The sequence below is a fragment of the Ursus maritimus genome, unplaced genomic scaffold (assembly GCF_017311325.1).
Source record: "Ursus maritimus isolate PB19 unplaced genomic scaffold, ASM1731132v1 scaffold_24, whole genome shotgun sequence".
In the NCBI taxonomy this organism is placed as follows: Eukaryota; Metazoa; Chordata; class Mammalia; order Carnivora; family Ursidae; genus Ursus; species Ursus maritimus.
Genome location: NW_024424897.1, coordinates 33,927,402 through 33,948,952, shown reverse-complemented (window position 1 = coordinate 33,948,952; position 21,551 = coordinate 33,927,402). Strand labels below are relative to the sequence as shown.

General features: G+C 50.5%; 1 protein-coding gene across 6 annotated transcripts in view; it reads left to right on the top strand.

The window, feature by feature from the left end:
* The window catches only part of BCAS3 (BCAS3 microtubule associated cell migration factor), a 588,999-nt gene that overhangs the window by 546,363 nt on the left and 21,085 nt on the right, over positions 1–21,551 (top strand). For all 6 annotated transcript variants that reach the window (XM_040640930.1, XM_040640931.1, XM_040640928.1 and 3 more), the window contains one exon: positions 19,096–19,263. In XM_040640930.1, coding sequence (XP_040496864.1) covers positions 19,096–19,263 — 168 coding nt within the window. The remainder of the gene's footprint in view (positions 1–19,095; positions 19,264–21,551) is intronic.

Below are 21,551 nucleotides of genomic sequence, written 5' to 3'. Positions count from 1 at the left end.
AGTGAAGAAGCGTCACCGGGGGGAACCAGTAGATTGGAATGATAGGGGAGGGCTCCAGGGGCTGGCGGGCTCAGTGAGGTGGAAAAGCACCATTAGGAAGAATAAGGAAGTGAGGGAGATAGACAGATAGGAAGTCCATGATCAAGATGTGGGACTCCTTGCCTCAAATACTAGAAGAGGCAGTTGCAAGGTGCAGCTGAGTGAGTTGCAGGAATGAAGGTGAAGTCGTTGGCGTGTGGAGGTCAGTGAATTGTGAGGCCGGGAGTGTTGGTTTCGTCATGCACCTGAGTATCGCACTTTCTCAGCATTTAGCTGGAGTTATCGTTCCTTAGAAGGTGACGGTGGTGTCATGCCGTAATCTTCTTTGCAGTCAGGGGATGGACTTAGAGGGTCTATAGAGTCCTGTGAAAAGGAGGAGGAGCACTGTTCTTGACAGACCCTCTGAGCTCTGAGCTTCTCTCCTGATTGATAAGATAATCCCTTTGGAAGAGGTGATGGAATTCACAAAGAACATTTGTATTCCCTTGTAGAAGAAAGTTCTTCCTTTTTTTGTCAGCTCATTTCAGCATGATTGAAAAATCAGGGAGAAAACTCTTGTAAAAAGTTTAAGCCTGGAAGAAATACACTATCTGAGATGTCTAAAATCCTGGCCCCAGGGTCCAGCTCTTTGGCCCGACGCCAGGTCTCTTTACACCGCCGCTTCTTTGTGAAACAGAGGGACTTCACGGCGTCATGATGAGGACCAACAGGAGAGTAAAGCGTGTGAGCATTTACTGTGTGTCAGACACTGTGCTGAGCACATTCGTTTAAGTCTGAATATTTTTTATTCGTCCCCTTTTAAAGAGGTATTCGTCGAACCGGAAGAGGTCACCCATTTGCCCGACGTAATCCAACTATTAAGTGACAGAATAAGAGCCCTAAAGCCTGAGCCTTTAACCATCTCCTGTACTGCGTCTTAAGGTGATATGAATACAAAAATAAGGCAGAACACTCACAGCACAAAGCTGAGGGGAAGATGGGGGAATGGGGCCCTGCAGTCACATATGCTCATGTTAGAGGCTGTGCAGGCGCTGTGGGGGTTTAGCAGAGGGACCACTCCCTGCCTGGAGGACTCCCGGAAGGCTTCATGGAGGAGCTCGCCCATGGATTGAGTCTTGAGTGGGGGCTACGAGGCAGCTTGTCCTGTCAGTTGGTGCTTCTTCTCATGTTGGGCTGAAATACATCAGCCCGTTGTCTTTTCTCTATGTGTCCTGTTTGGCTCCTGAGGCCACAAAAAAATAAATAAATCTGTTCTATTTTCCATAAAATTGCACTTCAGATATTTGAGTACTAGAATCTCAGCTCTCTGAATCTCTTCTCCAGGTTAGACAACCTCAGTTTCTTCCTTCCCTTCTTTCCTTCCTGCTAAGTGCCGAGAACTGAGGCAACATGCTGTGCACTCGGAATACAGGAAGTTAAAAAAAAAAAAAAGAAAAAAAGCAGCAGCAGATGCTGCCCTCCAGGAACTTACAGTCTACTGAGAAAGGTAGACCAGAAAATATTGTTCCTTTTTGCATTCCGTCCCCTTTACCAAAATTCCCAGCACCCAGCACAGTGGCTGGACCATGACAGACACCCGGGGAGTGTTTGTTGTGCAGCTGACACACCAGGGCGCTATGTGGAAGGTAAGGCGGGGTGTTGTGGGGGGCCTGTTGGAAGACCTCAGTCAGACCGGGAAGGAGGGTGGTAGATCCCCCCAGCTGATCTAAGTGTTCAAGGATGAATAGGACTTAGCTAGGGAGGAAGAACGTTCCAGGCAGAGGGAGCACCCGATTCAGAGGCACAGGGGCAAAGCACAAGGTGGGGCGTGGTGTGCAGAGAGTCTGGAGAGTTGGCCAGGGCCAGATGATAGACGGTGGTGCTAAGAAGATTGGGCTCGATCCTGAGGATAGACCAGTAAAATGTTCAGATTTGCACTGTAGGAAAGGTCACTCTGGTGCACTAAGAAGAATTAACTCAAGGGAAGCTATATTAAAGGACCGAAAGGCCAGTATAAAGATTGCTGGAATAATCGCAATGGGAACTGATGAGGGCCTAAGCTCGTGGCTGTGGAGTAGGGGACAGGTTGGACCGGGCTTAGGAAGTAAAATCCACAGGACTTCCTGGTCAGTGGGGGTGAGGAAAGGGGGGAGTCTGAGTGGGCCACAGAGAAGACAGTGCCGCCATTCACTCGGGTAGGGAATCGAGAAGGAAGAAGTTTCAGAGAAGTAAGGCGACGAATTTGTTTTGAACATACTGAGTTGGAGCGTGTTCGGTCTGACACGAATGGATTCGGAGGCCAGGAGAGCACTGGGTCAGAAGTGCAGTTAGGGAAGTCAGTAGCACGTCAGTGGTAGTTGTAACTCTGCGAGCGGATGAGCTCACCCAGGCGAAAGGTACAGAGAAGGAAGAGAAGAGGGTGAAGGGTGGAACCCTTAGAAGCACGACAGTTTGAGGAGCAGAGGGAACAAAGTTAGGCCTCGGGAGAGGCTTGGGGGTGGTCGGGGAGGGAGGAGGAAACCCAAAGGAAGCTAGGGAAGGATGGGGAGCGGTCAGCACTCTGCCAGGGCAGTTGGCTTTCCTTTGTGGTATCTGGATTGCCACAGGGGACCGCGTGGTTATGGCTGAGCTTCCATGATCGAGGGAGGACGGTCACACGCTTTTTCCATAAGGTTGGCTTTGAGGACCTGCTGCTCCAGGGCAGTGGTTCCCCAGATTCCCACGTAAGAATCAGACTCTATCCCAGAACCGCTGCATTGGATCACCTTGGAGAAGGGAAGAATCCCCAGGTGATGCTTCCCATTAGAAAAATCTGGGGATGAGGCTCCAGACCAGAGGTTGCTGATTAATAACCTGGAAGCTCTTTCCAACTACACAAACCACACCCCACCCTCCCACCCTACACACTGACGGGTTCCGCCTAAGGTTCTGGAGACTCCCCATCCTCTGAGCCACTGTTTCTGTGGCTCTCCTCAGATGTGGAGCTGGAAGTGCTCACCCACTCATCGGTAGGAGGGTTTCCGCGCAGCTGTCCGAGAATTCAGGAGTCCAGTGGAAATGCGGCATTGAGACAGATAATCGGTCTAGCACTGCTTCTCTGAAAGCTCTCGGACTAGAGCACCCTCACTGCCCTCTGGTGTAAACAGTCCGATTGGCCACTCCATTTTGTGGAATAATGGGCCTGAATGGGATCCAGCATTTAAAAAAAAAAAACAAAAACCACCATATGTTAAAAAGCTATTAAAGAAGTTTGGAAGAGACACCATCTGTAGACAAGGAAGACGTTTTTAGGTGCTTGCCAAGGCCAGAGATGGCTCTCCTTGTTTATGTGTTTGAGACCTAACACTGCTCACTGTCCCTCATCGTGAGGTATATTTAATACAGCTATTCTCAGGATCAGCTTTGTAAATAAAGGCTTTGTCTCTACTAAAGGTATTTTATTAGGCGTAGAAGTGGTTCACAGGGTCTGTGCCCCTTGTGTGAAATTGCAAATCTATGAAATTCAAACATTGTCATGAATGAATAGTCAGGATAAATAATATTTCCTAAACACTTGATCTTGGGACATTATCTTTCCAGGATAAATAGAGATATGAATTATACTTATTTTAGTATTGTAGGGAGAAGGTACCTGCTGAGTAGAATACTAAGGAGCGTGGCTCCAAGGAGCATAGGGACCCCTTCTGTTTGGAGTTATTTTAGAATGAGAGATTTAAGGGCAGTGCCGCCTGGAGGTAAGATGGCTGGGAGATGCCTTCGTGCGCTCCTTGTCAGACCCATGATACTCCAGATCAAAATATAGCAAAGGTTTGTTCTTCACTCATGCAATACACATTTATTAGGCACCTTTTTTTTTTAAGATTTTATTTACTTTAGAGAGAGTGTGCGAGCAGGGCGAGGGGCAGAGGATGAGGGAGTGGGACAAACAGACCCTGCGCTGAGCGTGGGACCTGATGTGGGGCTCGATCCCACGACCCCGAGTCCATGACCCCCAGTCCATGACCCCAGCCGAAATCAAGAGTCAGACTCTCAACTGACTGAGCCACACAGGCACCCCTGTCAGGCCCCTATTATGGGCAAGAGCTGTGCTGCAGGCTCTTGGTTCTTCGGTATCTCCGGGACATCAGAATAACTTCAGGCTCAGCTCCGTTTGACCCTGGAGGGCGGCAGTTACGCGCCATGGGCAGCATGAAAGCTCCAGTGAAGACATGATTGGTAACTTCACGTTCCCACTTTAGGATGGAGCCGTGTGCTGAACTGTGTGGACTTTCCCATACCTCCAGAAGCCAAACAGCTTAGATATTATCCTTAAGTCTGAAAGGATCTGGAGGGAAGTGGTGAGAGCACCAGTATAAAGCCATCTGGCTTCTGAGGGTAAAATCAATACTTCGCATACCCGTTACATGTTATAGTCTGGAAGGCTCTAGCATGTGCACTGTCATTTGAATTTTAGCCTGATTTTGAGGATTATAAATAACTAGCAGTAATAATAACTAGCGTTATTATTGTTTTAAAGATTTATTTATTTATTTATTTTAAGAGAGAAAAAGAGAGCACGAGCGGGAGGGGCAGAGGGAGAGAGAATCTCAAGCAGATGCCACACTGGGCTCAGAGCCTGTCGCTGGGCTCAATCCCACAACCCTGAGATCATGACCTGAGCCGAAACCTAGAGTCAGATGCTTAACCGACTGCGCCAGCCAGGCGCGCCTAATAACTAGTGTTATTATTCCTCTTTTACAGTGCAGAAAACGGAGGTGCCAGGAAGTGACCTGCTAGCACATACCAGCACCAGAACTGGCACTCGGTTTCCCATTCTGTTTTTTTTTTTTTTAAGATTTTTTTTATCCATTTGACAGAGAGAGAGCCAGCGAGAGAGGGAACACAAGCAGGGGGAGTGGGAGAGGAAGAAGCAGGCTCCCAGCGGAGGAGCCCAATGCGGGGCTCGATCCCAGGACCCTGAGATCACACCCTGAGCCAAAGGCAGACGCTTAACGACTGAGCCACCCAGGCGCCCCTCAGTTTCCCATTCTTAATCAATGCTCTTTCTACCAACAGAGAGCTCAGGGACCTTATGACCACCTCATCTGTGCAAGAGACCTGCCCCTCCACCCCCTTCTCACAGTGGTCTTTAAAATAAGATATGAGTTGGTACTAAATGGAGGGAAGGGATTGCAGCTAGATTCGGAGCACAGGTCACAGCTGCTGGGCCTTGAAGGTGGACCCCACGGGCAGGGCGGGGAGGAGGGGGGGCGGTTCACCAGTAAACGGGGCGCCACCACCCACTTTGGATCTTGACAGCAGGAGAGTCACTTCCTCCATTCGAGGGTTGTAGAGCTCTTATCCAGTCCTCTTTATTTTAAAGGGCGGTCCAGTCCAGAAAGGGTTAATGGCTTACCCAGGAGAGATTTGGTGAATTCGCAAGTTCATTCCGAGCTATTTGATAGGTGTTTCTACAACAAATACACTCGGTTTTTATTTACTTTTTTTTTTAAACAGTCTGAGGGATGTGAGAAAGCTCTTCTAAGTAGCTTTTCAACCCTTAAAGGCATTTCTAAAACTCAAATGAAGCACAATGAGAAATTCTTTGGCTCAGCTGTTAGCCCTAACTCAAGGTTGGAGGACAGGTCCGCGGCTGTCTGAGGTAGTGACAGGAGGGTTCCAGGCCCTCCTAGGGGCCTCTTGGCGCCTTGGCTTTTTTTTGCCTCTCTCCTTATGGATGACTCCGATCTTCCTCTGAATCCATTATGTACCGTAGGTCCAAAGATAAAAAGCTGGGATTCTGCGCGCGCGCACGCACACACACGCGCGCACACACACACACACACACACACACACATTCATTCTGGGCTGCTCCTTGCATGAGTATACCAGAAACGAAATATGTTGCGTCCTCCTCATGGGAAAGATTGGCATTTCTCACACAGGGACCTGGCGGAGGAGCTCTCCTGGCCCTTTGGAATTTGCGTCTCAGCTAGGGAAATGAATAACACCCCGATTGGCCTCAGTGGAGTAGAAGTCGGGGCTGCGGGGAGGAGGGGAATCCTGGCCCCAAGCTCCAGCCACGGCCTAGGAATCGCTTTTACCCACAGGCGCCAAACTTGGCACCCAGGAAGACCAGTGAGTGGAGGGAAAATCATAACCAGCTTAACACAGTTATTTGGGCATTTTCCACACTTAACTAATGAAGTGGGCATTTTACAAGGCGTGTGCAGCGGCCCCTCCACAGGTAAGCAGGGAATCCCCAGCCCCCTCCTCAAGGCAGTAGGGCCTCCGAGGGGGGGCAGGGCAGAGACAGCTGAGCGCCAGCCTGCCCCTCCGCAGCTGTGCCAGGGAGCCCCTAGGTGCTCCACACCCCCACTTGGCTCTTCCATGGTAGCAGCAGGTCTCAGCTCCGCTGTTTGCTTTAATGGAGTGTTAACCCTAGGCCCTAGAACTTGTGTTAACACTTAACACGAGGCTGGAATTGAGGGGAGAGGCCTAGGGCCTGGTGGCTGAGAGCGGTTTGAGGGTTGAACTTGCGCGGCGGGGAGGGAGGAGGAAAGGCAAGGCGCACAGCAGTTGGACGTCAGCTGGGTTAAGCGGCCGACTGCTTTGCAAGACCAGGGTTCTGTCTGCTCCTGTTCTGTCAGGCCATGTCCCATCCTCTCCCTGGGCCTCAATTTCCTGGTCTTTAAATGAGTAGGTAGAACCAGATATACTCCAAGGGACCGGGACAGGGCGAGGGGAGCGCCGTGTAAGCCGCTCTCTCCAACTCTAGTGTGCACACGACCCCCTGGGGATGTGATTTAAGTGCACGCTCTGCTTTATTAAGCCGGGGGCAGGGCCTGCAAGGGGCTGCGTTTCTCCCAGGCTTCTAGGCGATGCTGCTGTGCTGGCCGGCGGCCCACACTTGGACTAGCAAAGGTGTAGCACGCAGGACTGCGTTCTCCAAACTCATCTCTGCCCCTCACGTCACTCCCTGCACTCACTTCCTCAGCCGTGAGATGGGGACTAGTAAGAGTTGCCTTGCCTTCCTCTCTAGGGGTGTTGTGAGGATTAAGGGAGTGAAAGCACCTTGTAAAGGGTAAAGCAGGGTGCAGTGTATCATTGTTAAGATTTCTACACCTCATTGCTCCCACTGAGTGTTCCTGCAGCTTCTCCACTTTTCCCTACATCCTCACTGCTTTCCGTGCCCAGGCTGACGATGAGTCAGTGAGACCAGCCAAGGCTGAACAAACACTTGGACATGTCAAGGCAGGAAATGACAATTCCCAGGCACCCCCACTGTTTCAGGTGCGGAACAAGCCATGGACACACCTTGTGTGATAAAGTCAAGTGATACTGGGTTGAACGCCACCCCCACACCCACCCCCACGGGCTGCAAGACCAGGAAATGAGGCCAAAAGCCAAGGAAGTCCTTGTCCGGACAAGGGGCCGCACCAAGCACTAGTTAGGATTTCAGCAAATAAGTCACCAGTCTACCCTGTGATCCCATTTCAGCGCCTGCCTCTGGCCACCATGATTATATTTCTGTAGTGCCAGTTTGTTTGCTGAGGACCCTCACAGATGGTTCCACAGCTACCTTGGGAGGCGAGAAACTAAGGTGACAGTTAACTATACTTCAAATAAAAAGGAAAAAAGTAAAGAAACTAAGGTGACTGAAGCAAGTCATCTCCCCATCGAGAGCCTCAGGATCCTCATCTATAGAATGGAATCAACAGTGTCTGTGCTGCCCATGGTCCAAATTCTTCTGGTCCCACAGTCAAAAGGAAATAACTATGTGAAAATAGGCACCGATTCTGAGAAACCACGTGAGGTATTATTCTTCACGAGGGACCCTCCACTCCAGTGGACGCTACTGACGGCCTTACGTGAGGAACATCCCTGCCTTGAGTTTGTACTCAGACATCCCCCCTGCTGTGGAATGTCCTCCACCCACGTCAAACCGCCACGACTGATGGAAACCGTCCCCAACCACCCCAGCTTCAGTGGGTGTCCCCCATTGTCCAAACAGTGCTGTTTCTCATCTTGCTCCTCTCGGGCCCTGAGGCCAAGTCTTTGCTGAACAGCTTTGCTGTAAGGGCCTGGAAAGTAGGGATCCTGTTATATAATATACCCTGTGTCAGAATGGCAGGCCAGGCACAAATCTTCATCCCAAGACCCCTGCGGCTGAAAATCTGGTTCAGGTTTGCCCCTTGGAGTGAGAGCTGATGGGTTTTGATGGCAGAGAGAAGCGGAAGGCTGACCACACACTACAAATGAAAACGCCTCTTGCCCAAGCTGGGAGCACCATTTTAAAGCCCACGTGGTTAGGTGACTACCAAAATAACAAAACCAAACCTTGGCAGGGCATCAAACCAGTCAACTCCGAGACCTGCAGGCACATCCAGGACCCTCCTTCAGCTCAGAGTGGGTTCCTCCCTTCTTTCCCACAGCTACTGCCTTGGGGGCTTAGAGGAGCAAATGGCGGTAGGAGCCACTTTGCCCACCCTTCCCTCCCTGGCCTTTGAAATTCCTGAGGCCAGCAGGGGCCCAGGCCTGCAAAGTTGGGCCTCCAGACATGTCAGCCAGCCCAGGAAGCAGAGAGGTCTCATCTGAGGAAACACAGATCCTCAGGGAAGATCAAAAATAACCCAAAAGGACAAGCCATGCATGTCTGTGTATATTGAGTTTCACATCTGAAGTCCAGTCGTCGTGATAAATCTGATGATTTTGAAACATCTTCTTTAATTAATAAAAACAGAAGACTTCTTAGCCGCAGGTTTCAGACTTCAAAGTTCTCCTCAGTTGAGAGCCTCAAATTTGGCTTATTTGTGGAGTACTGAAATCTCTTTTAAGACAAACACAGGATTTGGGTTGGGTTGTTTGTCCTGCCTCCCAACTGCCCAACTGCAAGAACTACTTAAAAATTCTGCAATAGGAAGGCTAAACTGGAACCCCCCTTACTGGTCCTGCAGTCGTATTTTCAAAATGAAAATTCGGCATGAATTTTAGTGGGGAAAGTACAGGCTTTGGACCTAGAATCAGAATCTTGACCGTACGCTTGATATTGTCATCTAGAGCAAAATTTTACTTTTCTTGGCCTCAGTTGCTTGATCTGTAAAATGGGAATGTTAGCACCAACCTCATAGACTTATTGGGGTAATTTCAGTGAGGTCATGTATTGTAAAGTGGCCATGCCTGGCACAAAATAAACAATAAATGTTAGTTCTCTTGCTTTCCCCAATATCTGATCTGATCACAGGACTAATTATTTGGGAATGGGACTATTCTAGAAAACCCAGTTTGTGTGCTTACTTGTGTTTAGAGATATAATTCCGTGAAGTTTTTCCACTCAAGGAGATGTTGGAATTAAAAGGAGATGTTAGGTTTCCAGGGATATAATTTGTCTTACGGTGTATTCTGAGTCTTGCCGTAGGAATCCCGTAAGAGAGCGCCGTGTGTAGATTTTCTCTCCACCCTGAGAAGCAGGGCAGAGCATCGTGCAGGGAATATTTTCATTGCAGTCTAGCTGCAAAACGATTCTTCTCTTCCCACTTGGAGGGGTAGAAATCTTGACGGTGTCTGTTTTAAAGCAGAGGAGGAAAAGGTCTCTGGGATCCTGTCTGGGAAATGCTAGTGTCAGCCTGACTTGGAAAGCTCTTCTGTCTGAGGCACCTCCAGGTCTGCTCTGAGTGGGGAGCCTGTCGAAATTCTCCTTATTGAGCCCTGCAGTGATGACTGATCTCCCGGGCTCCCAGGCAAAAGGCAGGGGCCCGGCTCAATGACCTCCTAATGATGTGTGAGGGGCTCAGACATTCCTTGGCAATCAGGAAAGGGTGTCTCCTAGCAAGCTGTGTCCTGTTTATCGAAAGGTTGAGGGCTGGGGTGGCCGGACAGGACAAAGATGACAGGTAAAGGGACTTGATTTAAAAATGGACTCCTTCCAGCGTTGCTCTTCTGGTCCTTTCTGATCTGATGTATGAAATTTGTACAGAGGTCGAATTGTTTCTGCCGTTTTCACACACAGGTTGGTGCACATTCCTGACACAAATTAAAAGGAAATATGTCAGATGTACACAGGGATGAGTCAACATCGCGTGCGGCCGGCCGTGGATACTAGGAGAGGAGTCAGATGCGGGCCTTGGAGCTGCAGGCTCCCCGTGGCCCCAGCCGTGTCAAGACCGGACTCAGGGGAGGCCCCCCCCTCAGAGGCTCCTCAGGGGGCTACTGTCTGCATCCCAGAGCACGTGTTTCCGGCACGGGGTGTTTTTTTCTCTCTCGGCTTTTTCTTCCTGTTTGTTGACTTGTTTTATAGTGATTGCCAAAGTTACAGGAAACATATAGACAGGTATAAAGTAACAGAAGAGTCCCCAGTCACCCAGCTACCCAGACACAGCCATGATTAACACTTGGTCGTAAATTTTTTTAAAAAATGTTTTTCTATACTTCCTTTACATTGCTCGGTAATACGAACTGTGCAGTTTTGTTTTGCTTCTTTTATTTAACATTATATCTTAAAGAACTCCCCCCATTATAAACATTATTTTTCATGACTACCTAATATTCTAGTGCAGGAAGGAGGCTTGATTTACCTCACAAACACCCGATTTTAAGCAGTGTTCAAGTGGCGAGGAGCATCTTTATGCCTGAAGATTTGTTGGCATCTTATTTACTTGGGCTAGATTTCTGCAGGGAGAATCCCTAGATCAGTGGTCGGGCATGTTTTTAAAAGTCTCTTACTACGTATTGCCAAATTGCCTTTCCGGTAGTTTATAACAATAATATTCCCCACCAGCAACAGTCCATCTCGTTTTCTCCTTACCCATGTTGAGTATGATCCTGTTTATTTATTAAAGAATGTAGGAGCCGAAACATCCCCCGCAGGTGTAGGGAGAGGTAGGGAGATTGTGAGGATGGAAGGGAGCTAACCTGGGAGCTAAGAGCCACCTGCCCTGCCCTCCTGTGCCCCCTGCAGGCATCCTCAGAGAAGTGGGGGCCACACAGCCACTCCAATGCTGTGAGTCCCCGTCAAAGGCCCTTGCTGTGGAACCACACAGAACCACTCAGCCTTAATAACGGAGTTCCCACACCAGCGTCTCTCATGTAGCGCTTGTCTTCTGGCCTAGAGATGTCCCCAGATCACGGTCTTCCCTTTCTAAGCCTTTCACAGAATCGCGGCGCCCCTCTGAAGAGCTGCCCACGTACTCCCGTGGTAGTCCTCCGTGTTCAGGTGGCCCTGCACGGCCTTACCGGCACTCCTGCATGCACGGTCTGATCAGATGCCCCCGCGGCCTGGAAGGCAGACACTCAGTCCCCTGTCCTGTAAGCGCGTTCCTTTCCTCGGGCTGCCGTGTACCAAACCACCACCGCCCTGGGGACGGAGAACAATGGAACTTTATTCTCTCAAATTTCTGGAGGCCAGAAGTTCAAAGTTACGGTATCAGCAAGGTCACGCTCCCTGCAAGGGTTCCAGGGGAGAATCCTTCCTTGCTTCTTCCAGCTTCTGGTGGCTGCTGGCATTCCTCCTCTTGTGACAGCATGAGTCCAGTCCCTGCCTCTGTCTTCACATGGCCTTTTTCCCACCCTGTGATTTTCCTCTCCTTTCTGTCATAAGGATACCAGTCACTGGATTTAGGACTCACCCTAACTCTAGGACACTCTTATCTTGGATCCTTAATTATTATGTCTGCAAAGACCCTATTTCCAAATAAGGTCCCATTCTGAGGTGGGCATATTTTAGGGGGAAATGCAGTTTAGCCCACTCACTACAGCAGGTAAAGAAACCAAGGTCCAGAGAGGCTAAATGACTTTCCCAAGGTCATACAGTGAGAAAAATAGCAGGAGATGGTATGTGAACCCATCTTCTGCTTACCATATACTTTTTTTTTTAAGATTTTATTTATTTATTTGACAGAGCACAAGTAGGGAGAGCAGCAGAGGGAGAGGGAGAAGCAGACTCCCCACTGAGCAGGGAACCCAATGTGGGGCTCAATCCCAGGACCCCGGGATCATGACCTGAGCCAAAGGCAGATGCTTAACCATCTGAGCCACCCAGGCGCCCCCATATACGTTTAAGTAAGAAAAAACAAACAAACAAAAAACCAACTTATGGTATGAATGCTTAATTATGTTTTCTGGTTCATGGAAAATGAAATATGGTACCTTTTACCCTCAGATACATCAAACATCATCTGACCATTACTCTGTTACTGTATTATTATTAATTACACTTGAAACTATTCATGCCAGTGTGACGAACCCCTTGTGTGGGAGTCACTCATGTATTGTCCATGTGGTAAGTGGGGAAATGAAGACCTAGAGTGGCCAGAAAAGTTAGTGGGAGAAGTCCAATTATAACCTTGGTATCTTGAGTTGTGATCTGTCTCCTCCTCTTTAAAGTTGGAGTTGTGATCATACATTGCTCTTGTGAAAGCAGTTGCCAAAACAACCACTCTGTTAAACTGTAAAGAAATCTTGGTGTCTCAGTTACTGCTGAACTCCTGTCCTCTGGCTTAGGACCCCTTGATAATGTTAGCCACACAGGGCGGCCTGTTCATGGACCTATGATGAATGATGAATAATCCCTTCCCAGCAGTGGCCCCGGGGGCCTGTGAGAACAGATGTGCACAACGTCATCACATCGAGCACGTCAGCATCTCTGCCTTGCCAGCATTAGCGAGGGCATTTCGCTGCTGCTGGTACCTTTCCTTTCTCTTGCTCAATTTACTTCTGACCTGGAGTAGCCAATCCTTTAATTTTTTTTAATGTTTTAGATATTTAAGTCATCTCTAAACCCAACACAGGGCTCAAATCCTCGACCCTGAGATCAAGAGTTGCGTGCTCTTCCAACTAAGCCAGCCAGACGCCCCAATGGAGTAGCAAATCCTTTAAAAATGGCCTAACCCCAGGGCACCTGGGTGCCTCAGTCGGTTGAGCAGCCAACTCTTGATCTTGGCTCAGGTCTTGATCTCTGGGTCATGAGTTCAGGCCCTGCATTGGGCTCCATGCTGGGCATGGAGCCTACTTAAAAAAATTAATAATTTAATTTAATTTAATTTGAAAAATAAAAATGACCTAACCCCAAAACCCAAACCCCACAGCCAAATGGATAAATATGGGATAAATGTGGCACACCGTCACGAGTTTGGTGATCATTAGATAATCTGAGTCATAAAAGACTGCCGGGATCTAGGCCCCCTTGCTGTATACCATGTCTGTGGGTGTGGGGTCATGGTTACCTGGGGAACCACCCTAAAGGATTGAGAGAGACAGACAGGGTCCTCATATTCTCTCACCTTCCGACAGTGAACCAGTCTCTGTTAGTCACAATATAGTGCATAGTGACATAGTGAAATAGGCCTGCAGCCATATCCGGGTACCAAGTAGAGCTGCTGGCCTCGGTCTGTGCTTATATGAACCAGCGTGTAACACAGAGAGGAGCTCTCCCCCACAGTACCAGTCTCCAGCTCTGTTGCGTGAGCTAGCTTGGAGAACAGGCAAGGAGGCTCTCCGATCGTTGCTTCCATCCTGCCTAGAATCCTTTCTCAGTTCTCATGGACATCATTATTGTTGTGAGCTCTCACCCAGAATGGCTTGTGTTTAGTGACGAGTTTTGCTCCTGCTCCCTGGCCTTGCTGGTGGCTGGAAATCTGATCAGCAGGCTCTCATCAAAGTCCAGATCCTGACTACACCTAACTGACGCACAGGGAAGGCTGTGTCGCGGTCTCCTAAATAGCTAGGGTGTGATTAGACACTGTCAGCTCCGAGGAACACCCCACCTCCCCCAGGCCCCCTCTTTCCCTCGGGCTCCATTGCCCCTCAACAATGGGATACAAAAGACAGAGCACGTGTTCCCCTAGGCTCCCCAGGAGCTGCAGGCTTACCAGCTGTCACAGCATGTCTTTAATGGGTTTGTGAAACCCAAGAACCTGACCCATTTCTCCTCTGGGGAAAGACTGTAACACAGGAGGCCAAGCTGGGAAGCAGGATTCGGGAAGCCCACCTGTATGAGCCCGGCTCTCTGTGCCACCCAAGGCCGATTGTTCAGTTCTTCCAATTCCCGGGGTGTCCAGTCTAAAATACATGCACAGAAGGCAGTAGAGTGATACCGTGACATTGTTTTCTGCTCACCTATAACCTCCTTCCTTCCTGTTATTTAATTTTAGCTCCCTTTTCTGCCTACGTCCAGCTCATTCCTCCCGATCCTGGCCCTAGATATTTAGGCGCTGGGCTCCTACCCAAAAGGTATTGACTCCAAAGTGACTGTCAGATTTCTTAGATGGTCCTAATCAGTTGATAAGCAAACATATTTTGAGTAAGCGTGATGCGCGAAGTCATGTACTTATTACAGACTGGTGGATTATGGAGGAATCCGTGCCCTCGAGCAGCTTCTAAACTAGGTTGGAGAGCAGATCATGAGAATAACATAAGGCAGGGTGGGAATGACGCCATGGAACTGGTCTAATTAACCTGGGATCCGAAGATGGGCTTCAGAGAACCATACAAAACTGTAATCACTTTACAACGTTGTATGAAATTGCTTACATAATTTCATATATGCAGACGTACATTTTCTGGGCAAGTTCATTGTTTTCATCAGCTTCACCAGAAAGGTAAAGAACCTACCATGCAAACAGACTTCCTGGAACAGCTCTCATTATAACTCGGGTGGTCCCTCAGGGTTTCACTGAGCAGGTGAGACTTGAACCCAATCTTAGAAAATGCCGTGCAGGGGCGCCTGGGTGGCACAGCGGTTAAGCGTCTGCCTTTGGCTCAGGGCGTGATCCCGGCGTTATGGGATCGAGCCCCACATCGGGCTCTTCTGCTATGAGCCTGCTTCTTCCTCTCCCATTCCCCCTGCTTGTGTTCCCTCTCTCGCTGGCTGTCTCTATCTCTGTCAAATAGATAAATAAAATCTTTAAAAAAAAAAAAAAAAGAAAAGAAAATGCCGTGCAGAGAATAGCAGGGTGGGAGGCAGCCCTAAAGGAAGGGGTTCCCAGGAGGCATCAGAGCAAGACTGTCACACCTAAACTCGTGCCCTTAAGTTGCCTCACCTCTCTCCCTCAGCCTCAGTAAAATACACATCTGTAAAATGGTGACCATTGCTGCTTCCCAGAGTTTTGTCAGACCATGAACTTTTTTTTTTTTTTGGCTCACTTTGTACCCCATACCTCAGTGCCGTGCTTGATTCATATCGTAGTGGACACTAATCAATGTTTGAGGAATGTGTGAGTTAACTGAAATAATAAACGTGAGGGGGCTTTGCAAACCGCAGAGCATTGCTTCAGCAAAAGACCTTTGTTGCTCAGTACGTATATTTTGTGCTTTGCAAACAGCCTGCACTAAGTGTCTTCACCCCCCTTGAAACTGACCCTTTCTCCCGTAATGGGACTCAGAGGGCCAGCTCATCTGATGGAGTGTCTCTGGGCTGACCCGATGAATGATAGCTGTGCCGACAACGCTGATACGATGTGCAGTTGCCTAAGAGCGCAGAGGTGACCTCACTCTCCAAGGGCTTGGCCTCTTAACCCCAGCCCTTGCTGACACACACACACCTGCAGCTCTCTCTCACTCAGGGCCCGGGAGAGTCCATGAGCTCCTTTGCTGTCCTCATCTGCACCGGCAAGGGTGGAAGGGAAGGACAAGGAAGGGGGCACTGCAGAGCCGCTGCAGGGATTCTTTCCAGCACAATAAGCAAGACCACTAATCGTATCCTCTCTGTGACCTCTCAGGGCAGTAGGGACGATCCAGGGCTCCCCTGCCAGCTGCTGTTTGTATCCCCAGCCTCCTACCCGCACCATCCTAGCAATGCCCATGTTAAGAGAGAGCAGATTAGATCTTCTATCAATGTTTTTTCCCTCCCGTGTGCCGTCCAACAGATAGGATGACTCATCAGCATTACCATGATACCCCAAGGAAGCTGGGCTGGTTGGGAGTGGGAAAGATTTTTTAAAGGTCTTGACTGAAGGTGACAGGAGTTCTCAGAACAAGAGGTGATTTCTCCATGTAACAGTTCTCCACTGGAAGGGAGGGGAAAACAAAGTAAGAAGAAATCAGAGAAGGAGACAAGCCATAAGAGACTCGTAACTCTAGAAAACAAACTGAGGGTTGCTGGAGGGGCGCGGGGTGGGGGAATGGGGTAACCAGGTGATGGGAATTAAGGAGGGCACGTGGTGTAATGAGCACTGGGTGTTCTTTCTATGCAGCTGATGAATCACTAAACTCTACCTCTGAAACACATAATACACTGTATGTTAATGAATTGAATTTAAATTAAAAAAAGTAACAGTTCTCCACTGCAGATGCAGCTAAGAGAAGCAGTGTGTAAACCGATAGAAGGAACTGCAAGCTAAGAATTAGGGGCCTGTGTTCGGGATCCGTCACTTAGAGACTTCGAGCGTGCGTTAATCTCTGAGCTTCCAGCCTCTCCCATAATAATTGGAGTAGGACCTGCACTACCTCTCAGGATGGTTGTGATCGTCAGCGTTGACGATGATGCTTCCAGTGGCATAAAGTTGGACGTATTTGCTGTTATTAACAATAAGAGCGTATACGTGTGAATGGTAGTGTATACACAAGCACACCGGTTATGTGCCAGGGGATGGATTGTGCATTCATCTCGAGCAATCCTCACAACAACGCTGTAAGGTTGTATTGTTCTTCCATTTTTATGGATGTGGAATCAGAGGCTCAGAAAGGTAAAGAACTTGCCCAGACCCACACGATTAATATATGTTGAGAGCCTACATTTCAGTCCAGCTCTGTTTCCATTCTCCACCAGCTCATGATTTCTTTTTCTCCTGTCTGCTGTTGTTTTGTCCCTAAAATACCACATGCTCCTCTGGCCTTTACCATCCATCGTAGACCGGCCCACCGTCTTACCCGAACCCTTCTTGTGCTAACGTCTTGCTGGCTTATTTTGTTTTCTTCTTCCTCTTGGCCCCGCTATCTGCTTAGCTGCCCTGACCACTAAGAGCGGCGTGTACTAACGCTGGCTGAACACCTTGTAGGGGCAGGCACGCTGCTCTTGTGAAGTGACAGAAGGTAAGGGCGTCCCCGTTCTTGAGACAGACTCTGAGACATGTCTGTCCATAAGAGAGCTGCCACGACAGCCCTGAGGGTCCAAGGGGGAGGCGTGTCCGTGCTTTAGTGCTAATTCCCTCATCTGGCAATCACTAGGCAAACCCGTCCCAGGCCGACTCTTCAGAGGCGCACTGAAGCGATAGCTCTTGATCTTGTCAGTTCGGAGTGGGGCAGCACCGGGGGAGAACACAGGCCCCTGGCAGGAACCTGGCTTAATCTTTCATTCCTTCGAGGCAGGGTTATTCTACTTCAGAGATGGAAAAAGGAGACAGAGGGACTTGCCTAACATCACTTAGTGAGTGGGTAGTGGAATCAAAAGCTTAGCTTATGTCATCAGTCCCTGTGTGTCCTTAGGGCCTGGGCACCTTTGAGTTGTTGCTAACACTGGTCTGGGGGTGACTGTGGGCTTGGCACTGCCGAGGCACAGCTGCACAGTTGAGGCCCTCGGAGGGCTGACGCTCAGAGCCCCCCCCCCACGAGCAGCACCTGGCTCCCCAGGTCCATCCTGACCCTACCTGATGAAGAGAGAAGGTGGTATTGGGCAGCTCCCCATTCCTGGGTCCCACCTGACTAGCCGATGCCTGGCAACCCAGTCCCAAGGTGGGCGTCTTCTTGGGGAGACACATTTATAGATGTTGCCCACCCTCCCAGCACCGGGACTCTACCCTACAATTAGGCAAGAGATAAATCAAAGCCAAACTTGGCTGATGACATTCAGGAGCCAGTGGTGACCCTTGCCACACATATAAATCCCAGCGGGCTGGCCAAGGGCCTTTGTCTGGTCAGAAGAGCTCAGGATTATCTGGCCCTCTTTGCTGATGTATGGAGTCACCGGCTGTCGGAGTGTTTACTAACGGTTATCACCTCGGTGCTTTGGCCATTATCAGAGGCAGGGCCGCCTGCCGGGGCTGGGGCTCGCACCCTCTCTATTACCACCTGTCATTGGCAGAACGTGTGCGCTGACGCTGCCCAGTCCCGACCGCCTAGGGAAGATAGTTTCTGACGGCTGATCAAAGAGGAGAAGCAAGGCCTGATAAAAAAGTGTGTGTTGTGCGTACTTTTAACTTTAGGAAACATTGGCATTTGCATTTTTTCCCCATCTTCCTGGTCCTGGCAGGAACCAAGCCCAATAAATGCAGTGGATTCAGTTACCTAATCACTGGGGAAAATGGTATGTGCTTAAAGCAACAGAGCATGACGATAATCTCCTTCCAAGAGAGAGTAGACGAAATAAGCTTTCACAGAAGACTTGCTGTATAATAGAGTAGAATAATTTAAATGTAGACTTTGAAGTGATCTTGCACGTAAAATCTCATCCTGGCACCGAGCAGAGCGCCTTGGTTTTGGAACTAGAGAGCCGCTTTGGGTTAAGGAACAATTTTTGCTGAAGATTCCATCACCCAGCTCCGTTGCTGGCATCCCCCAAATGGTGTCCCTGTTGTCCGTCTGTCCTTGGGCAGTTGGGAGACTGCGTGCGGCAGAGCGGGACGAGCCCCAGACTGAGGCATCAGGTGATGGGAGTTCTGGAACCAGGTCTGTCACAAACCCGCTGTTGGATCTTGGGCCGTCACTGCGGAGCCTCCGATGTAGCATGAGGAGGTTGGGTACAGGTTAGAGGCTAGAGTGGTACGGAAACCTTTTGGAAGCTTTAAGCTACGTAGCCCCTTTTTAAAAATGAACTGTCAGGGGAAGCCGTATTGCCCCAAAGAAAGCAGAGGAGAGGTGTTTGGGTTGAACCTGGCGAGGAGGCTCTCTGCCCTTGACCTACTTCTGAAGCAGTCCCTGAAGCCCTCGGGGGCACCCTGTAGCCCCAAACATGTGAGAAACCACTAGCCCAGCGACGTGGAGGTCCTTTTTCGGAGTCTCCGGTCTGATCCAGCGGCACGAGGCTGCCCTCCGCGCGGCTTCATGGCGGCGTCTCCTCCAGGAGCTAAAGCGGACCCTGGCGGGGGTTGGGGGGCAGGGGGCGGGTAGACGGAAGAGCGGCCGCTCTCCGAAAGCGCGGACTCAAGGTCGGCTGTCTGTGTGCCGCAGGTACCTTCGACCGGAGCGTGACCCTGCTCGAGGTGTGCGGGAGCTGGCCCGAGGGCTTCGGGCTGCGGCACATGTCCTCCATGGAGCACACAGAGGAGGGCCTGAGGGAGCGGCTCGCCGATGCCATGGCCGAGTCACCGAGCCGGGACGTGGTGGGATCCGCAACAGGTAAAGGTGGCCTCGGACTTGTGGCCCGGCGCGGCCCGGCCCGTGTTGGCGTAGACCTGCTCTGGCGGGAGAGGGTGTCCGCTTGTTTTAACCGTGTGTTTCTTTGGTTAGCGCTGTGACGGCCATCAGTTTGGAAGTCTCTGGGATTGGGGGAGCCCTGGGTGAAGGACTGCACTGGGGCCCCGGGGCCCCCTCCTCCGTGGACTAACGCACCGGAGAAATGCGGTGATAAACACACCTGTGTCGTATATGCGGCTCCCAGAAGGACTCCTTCTCCACGGGAGGGGACAGCCTTGGAGTCCCTAGGTCCTCAGCAGCCCTAAGGCACGGGGTGTGAAGGCAGCACACCTGCGTCATGCTCGAGGCTCTGTGGATTAGCAAGCGTCAGGGGGGCCTGCTGACCCGGAGGGCGCAAGCGTGAAGCAGGCAGGGCTGGTGGGAGCCCCCAGGCTGCTTTTTCTGCTGCTGCCTTTGCCCTTGCACTCCTGCCTGTGAGAGGGCCCAGCAGCCGGAGCCCGGGGCAGCTTCTGGAAACCCGTAGAGCAGTCAGAAGACATCCTTAGAAGATGGGTGAGCCCTGTGCCAGCAAGCGGGCATACACGTGCACGCGTGCACACACACGTCTGCTCACATACGCGTTCACGTGCGCACATGCATGTGTCCACACACATACACAGCATGCAGTTAGGAAAAGACCGCGATTCTCCCATCTGCACATGGTCACAGTACAGCCTGCCTCTCCTTGTTTCCGAAGCACCTCCTCATTCTCGATCTCCGTGCTGCTAATGCGTGCGCTAGCCCAGCTTTAGGCCCAAGAAAGACTTGCCCAGCAGGCCTCATCCCCACATCCTGAGGTCAACAGGAACGTCCTACCGGGCCGAGCAGATCCTGGCTGTGGGCCTGCCCGCCCTTGCTTGCCCCAGACCTCTCAAGACTGTTACTCTTTACTGTGAACATTACCGCCCCTGCTGCACCGGCCTACCTGGAAGGAGGATCCCAGCGAGGAGAAGCTTACAACCTGGGGTGGGAATCAGGACCAGCAAGATTTAGAGAGGCAAGCGTTTTTGGAAGGGCTTGAAATGCCTGACGTCATCACACATCCGTCTCACTTCCGTGTGGGTCCTCCTTAGATAGGGGGCAGTTAAGCCTTTCCCTGTCTGCTTCCCCTCCCATTCAGTCCTCCTGTTCCTGCGCTAAGGGGAGAGAGACAGATGGTTCTCATCTCCACCTCCACAGCACCCGCTCTGTGCCCGCGCGCAGTGCTTGTGCGGTACTGGGCAAATGGACAGAGCGGATTCAAGAAGGGGAGAGAAGGAGTGTACCTGGAGATAGAGAGGTGCCTCGCCAGGCCGCAGGAGACAGCCATCTCTGAGGGCCAGCCCCCTTCCACACCCCCTTCTTCCCTAGAGAGAGAGGAGATGTGGATCTTGGAAGCGGCAACAAGCCATGCCCGCTTCCCTCGTGCACACACGTGCACAGACCACTCTCCCCATCATCCAGCCCTCCAGCTCGTGGACGGTAGCCCACCGTGCCGTTGTTCTTCTCCCTGCGTCTGCAGATGACGCAGGCTCTGCCATTTACAGGGGCTCTGACCCCATTTTCTTTGGAAGCTGGTGGAAGGGGGGGAAGCTTTTCCCTTTCCGAAACTCCCGCCTAGCACTGCCTTCCCCCTGCAGCCCTGGGGCCCCTGCCAGCCCCTGCTACATAAACCAGGGCCTGGTGTCACCAGACTGACTCCCCAGGAGCCGCCCTTGCAAGGGCTCGAGCAGCTCTGTCGAGCACCCTCAGACACCACTTGGAGCCCCTCAGTGTCTTCCAGCAAGCAGATTTAAAGGTACGCTGGGTCAGAGTCGGAGAACTTCAGCCTGGCACAAACAGTAACCTGAACAAACCTGGCAGCAGTTCATCTGCCAGACAGCTGAGGGATTCAGGAGTGTCTTTGTGGCCTTAAGCAGCTTTGTGAAATTAAAACAAAAAAGAAGAAGAAGAAGAAGAAATGAGAGAGGAAATTAAAACGGCATGACCCACAAGTCAGAAAATAAGAGATGTCCTTCTTGAGCAGAGGAATTTCATTTTCTCCCCAAACTGTCAGCAAGAGGGATTCATTTGGGGTTTTTTTGACCATATTAAATGTATCAATTTTTAAAAATCTGCCTCTATTTTAAAGGTCAATAAGTAAAGCAGATATTATGCAAATTAACTCGTTTCCCTCTGCCGTTGCTGAGAATCACTTGTCCCATCGTGCAACTCCCGACGAAGTGCCAGGCTAGTGGGGCGGCCCAGGGCCT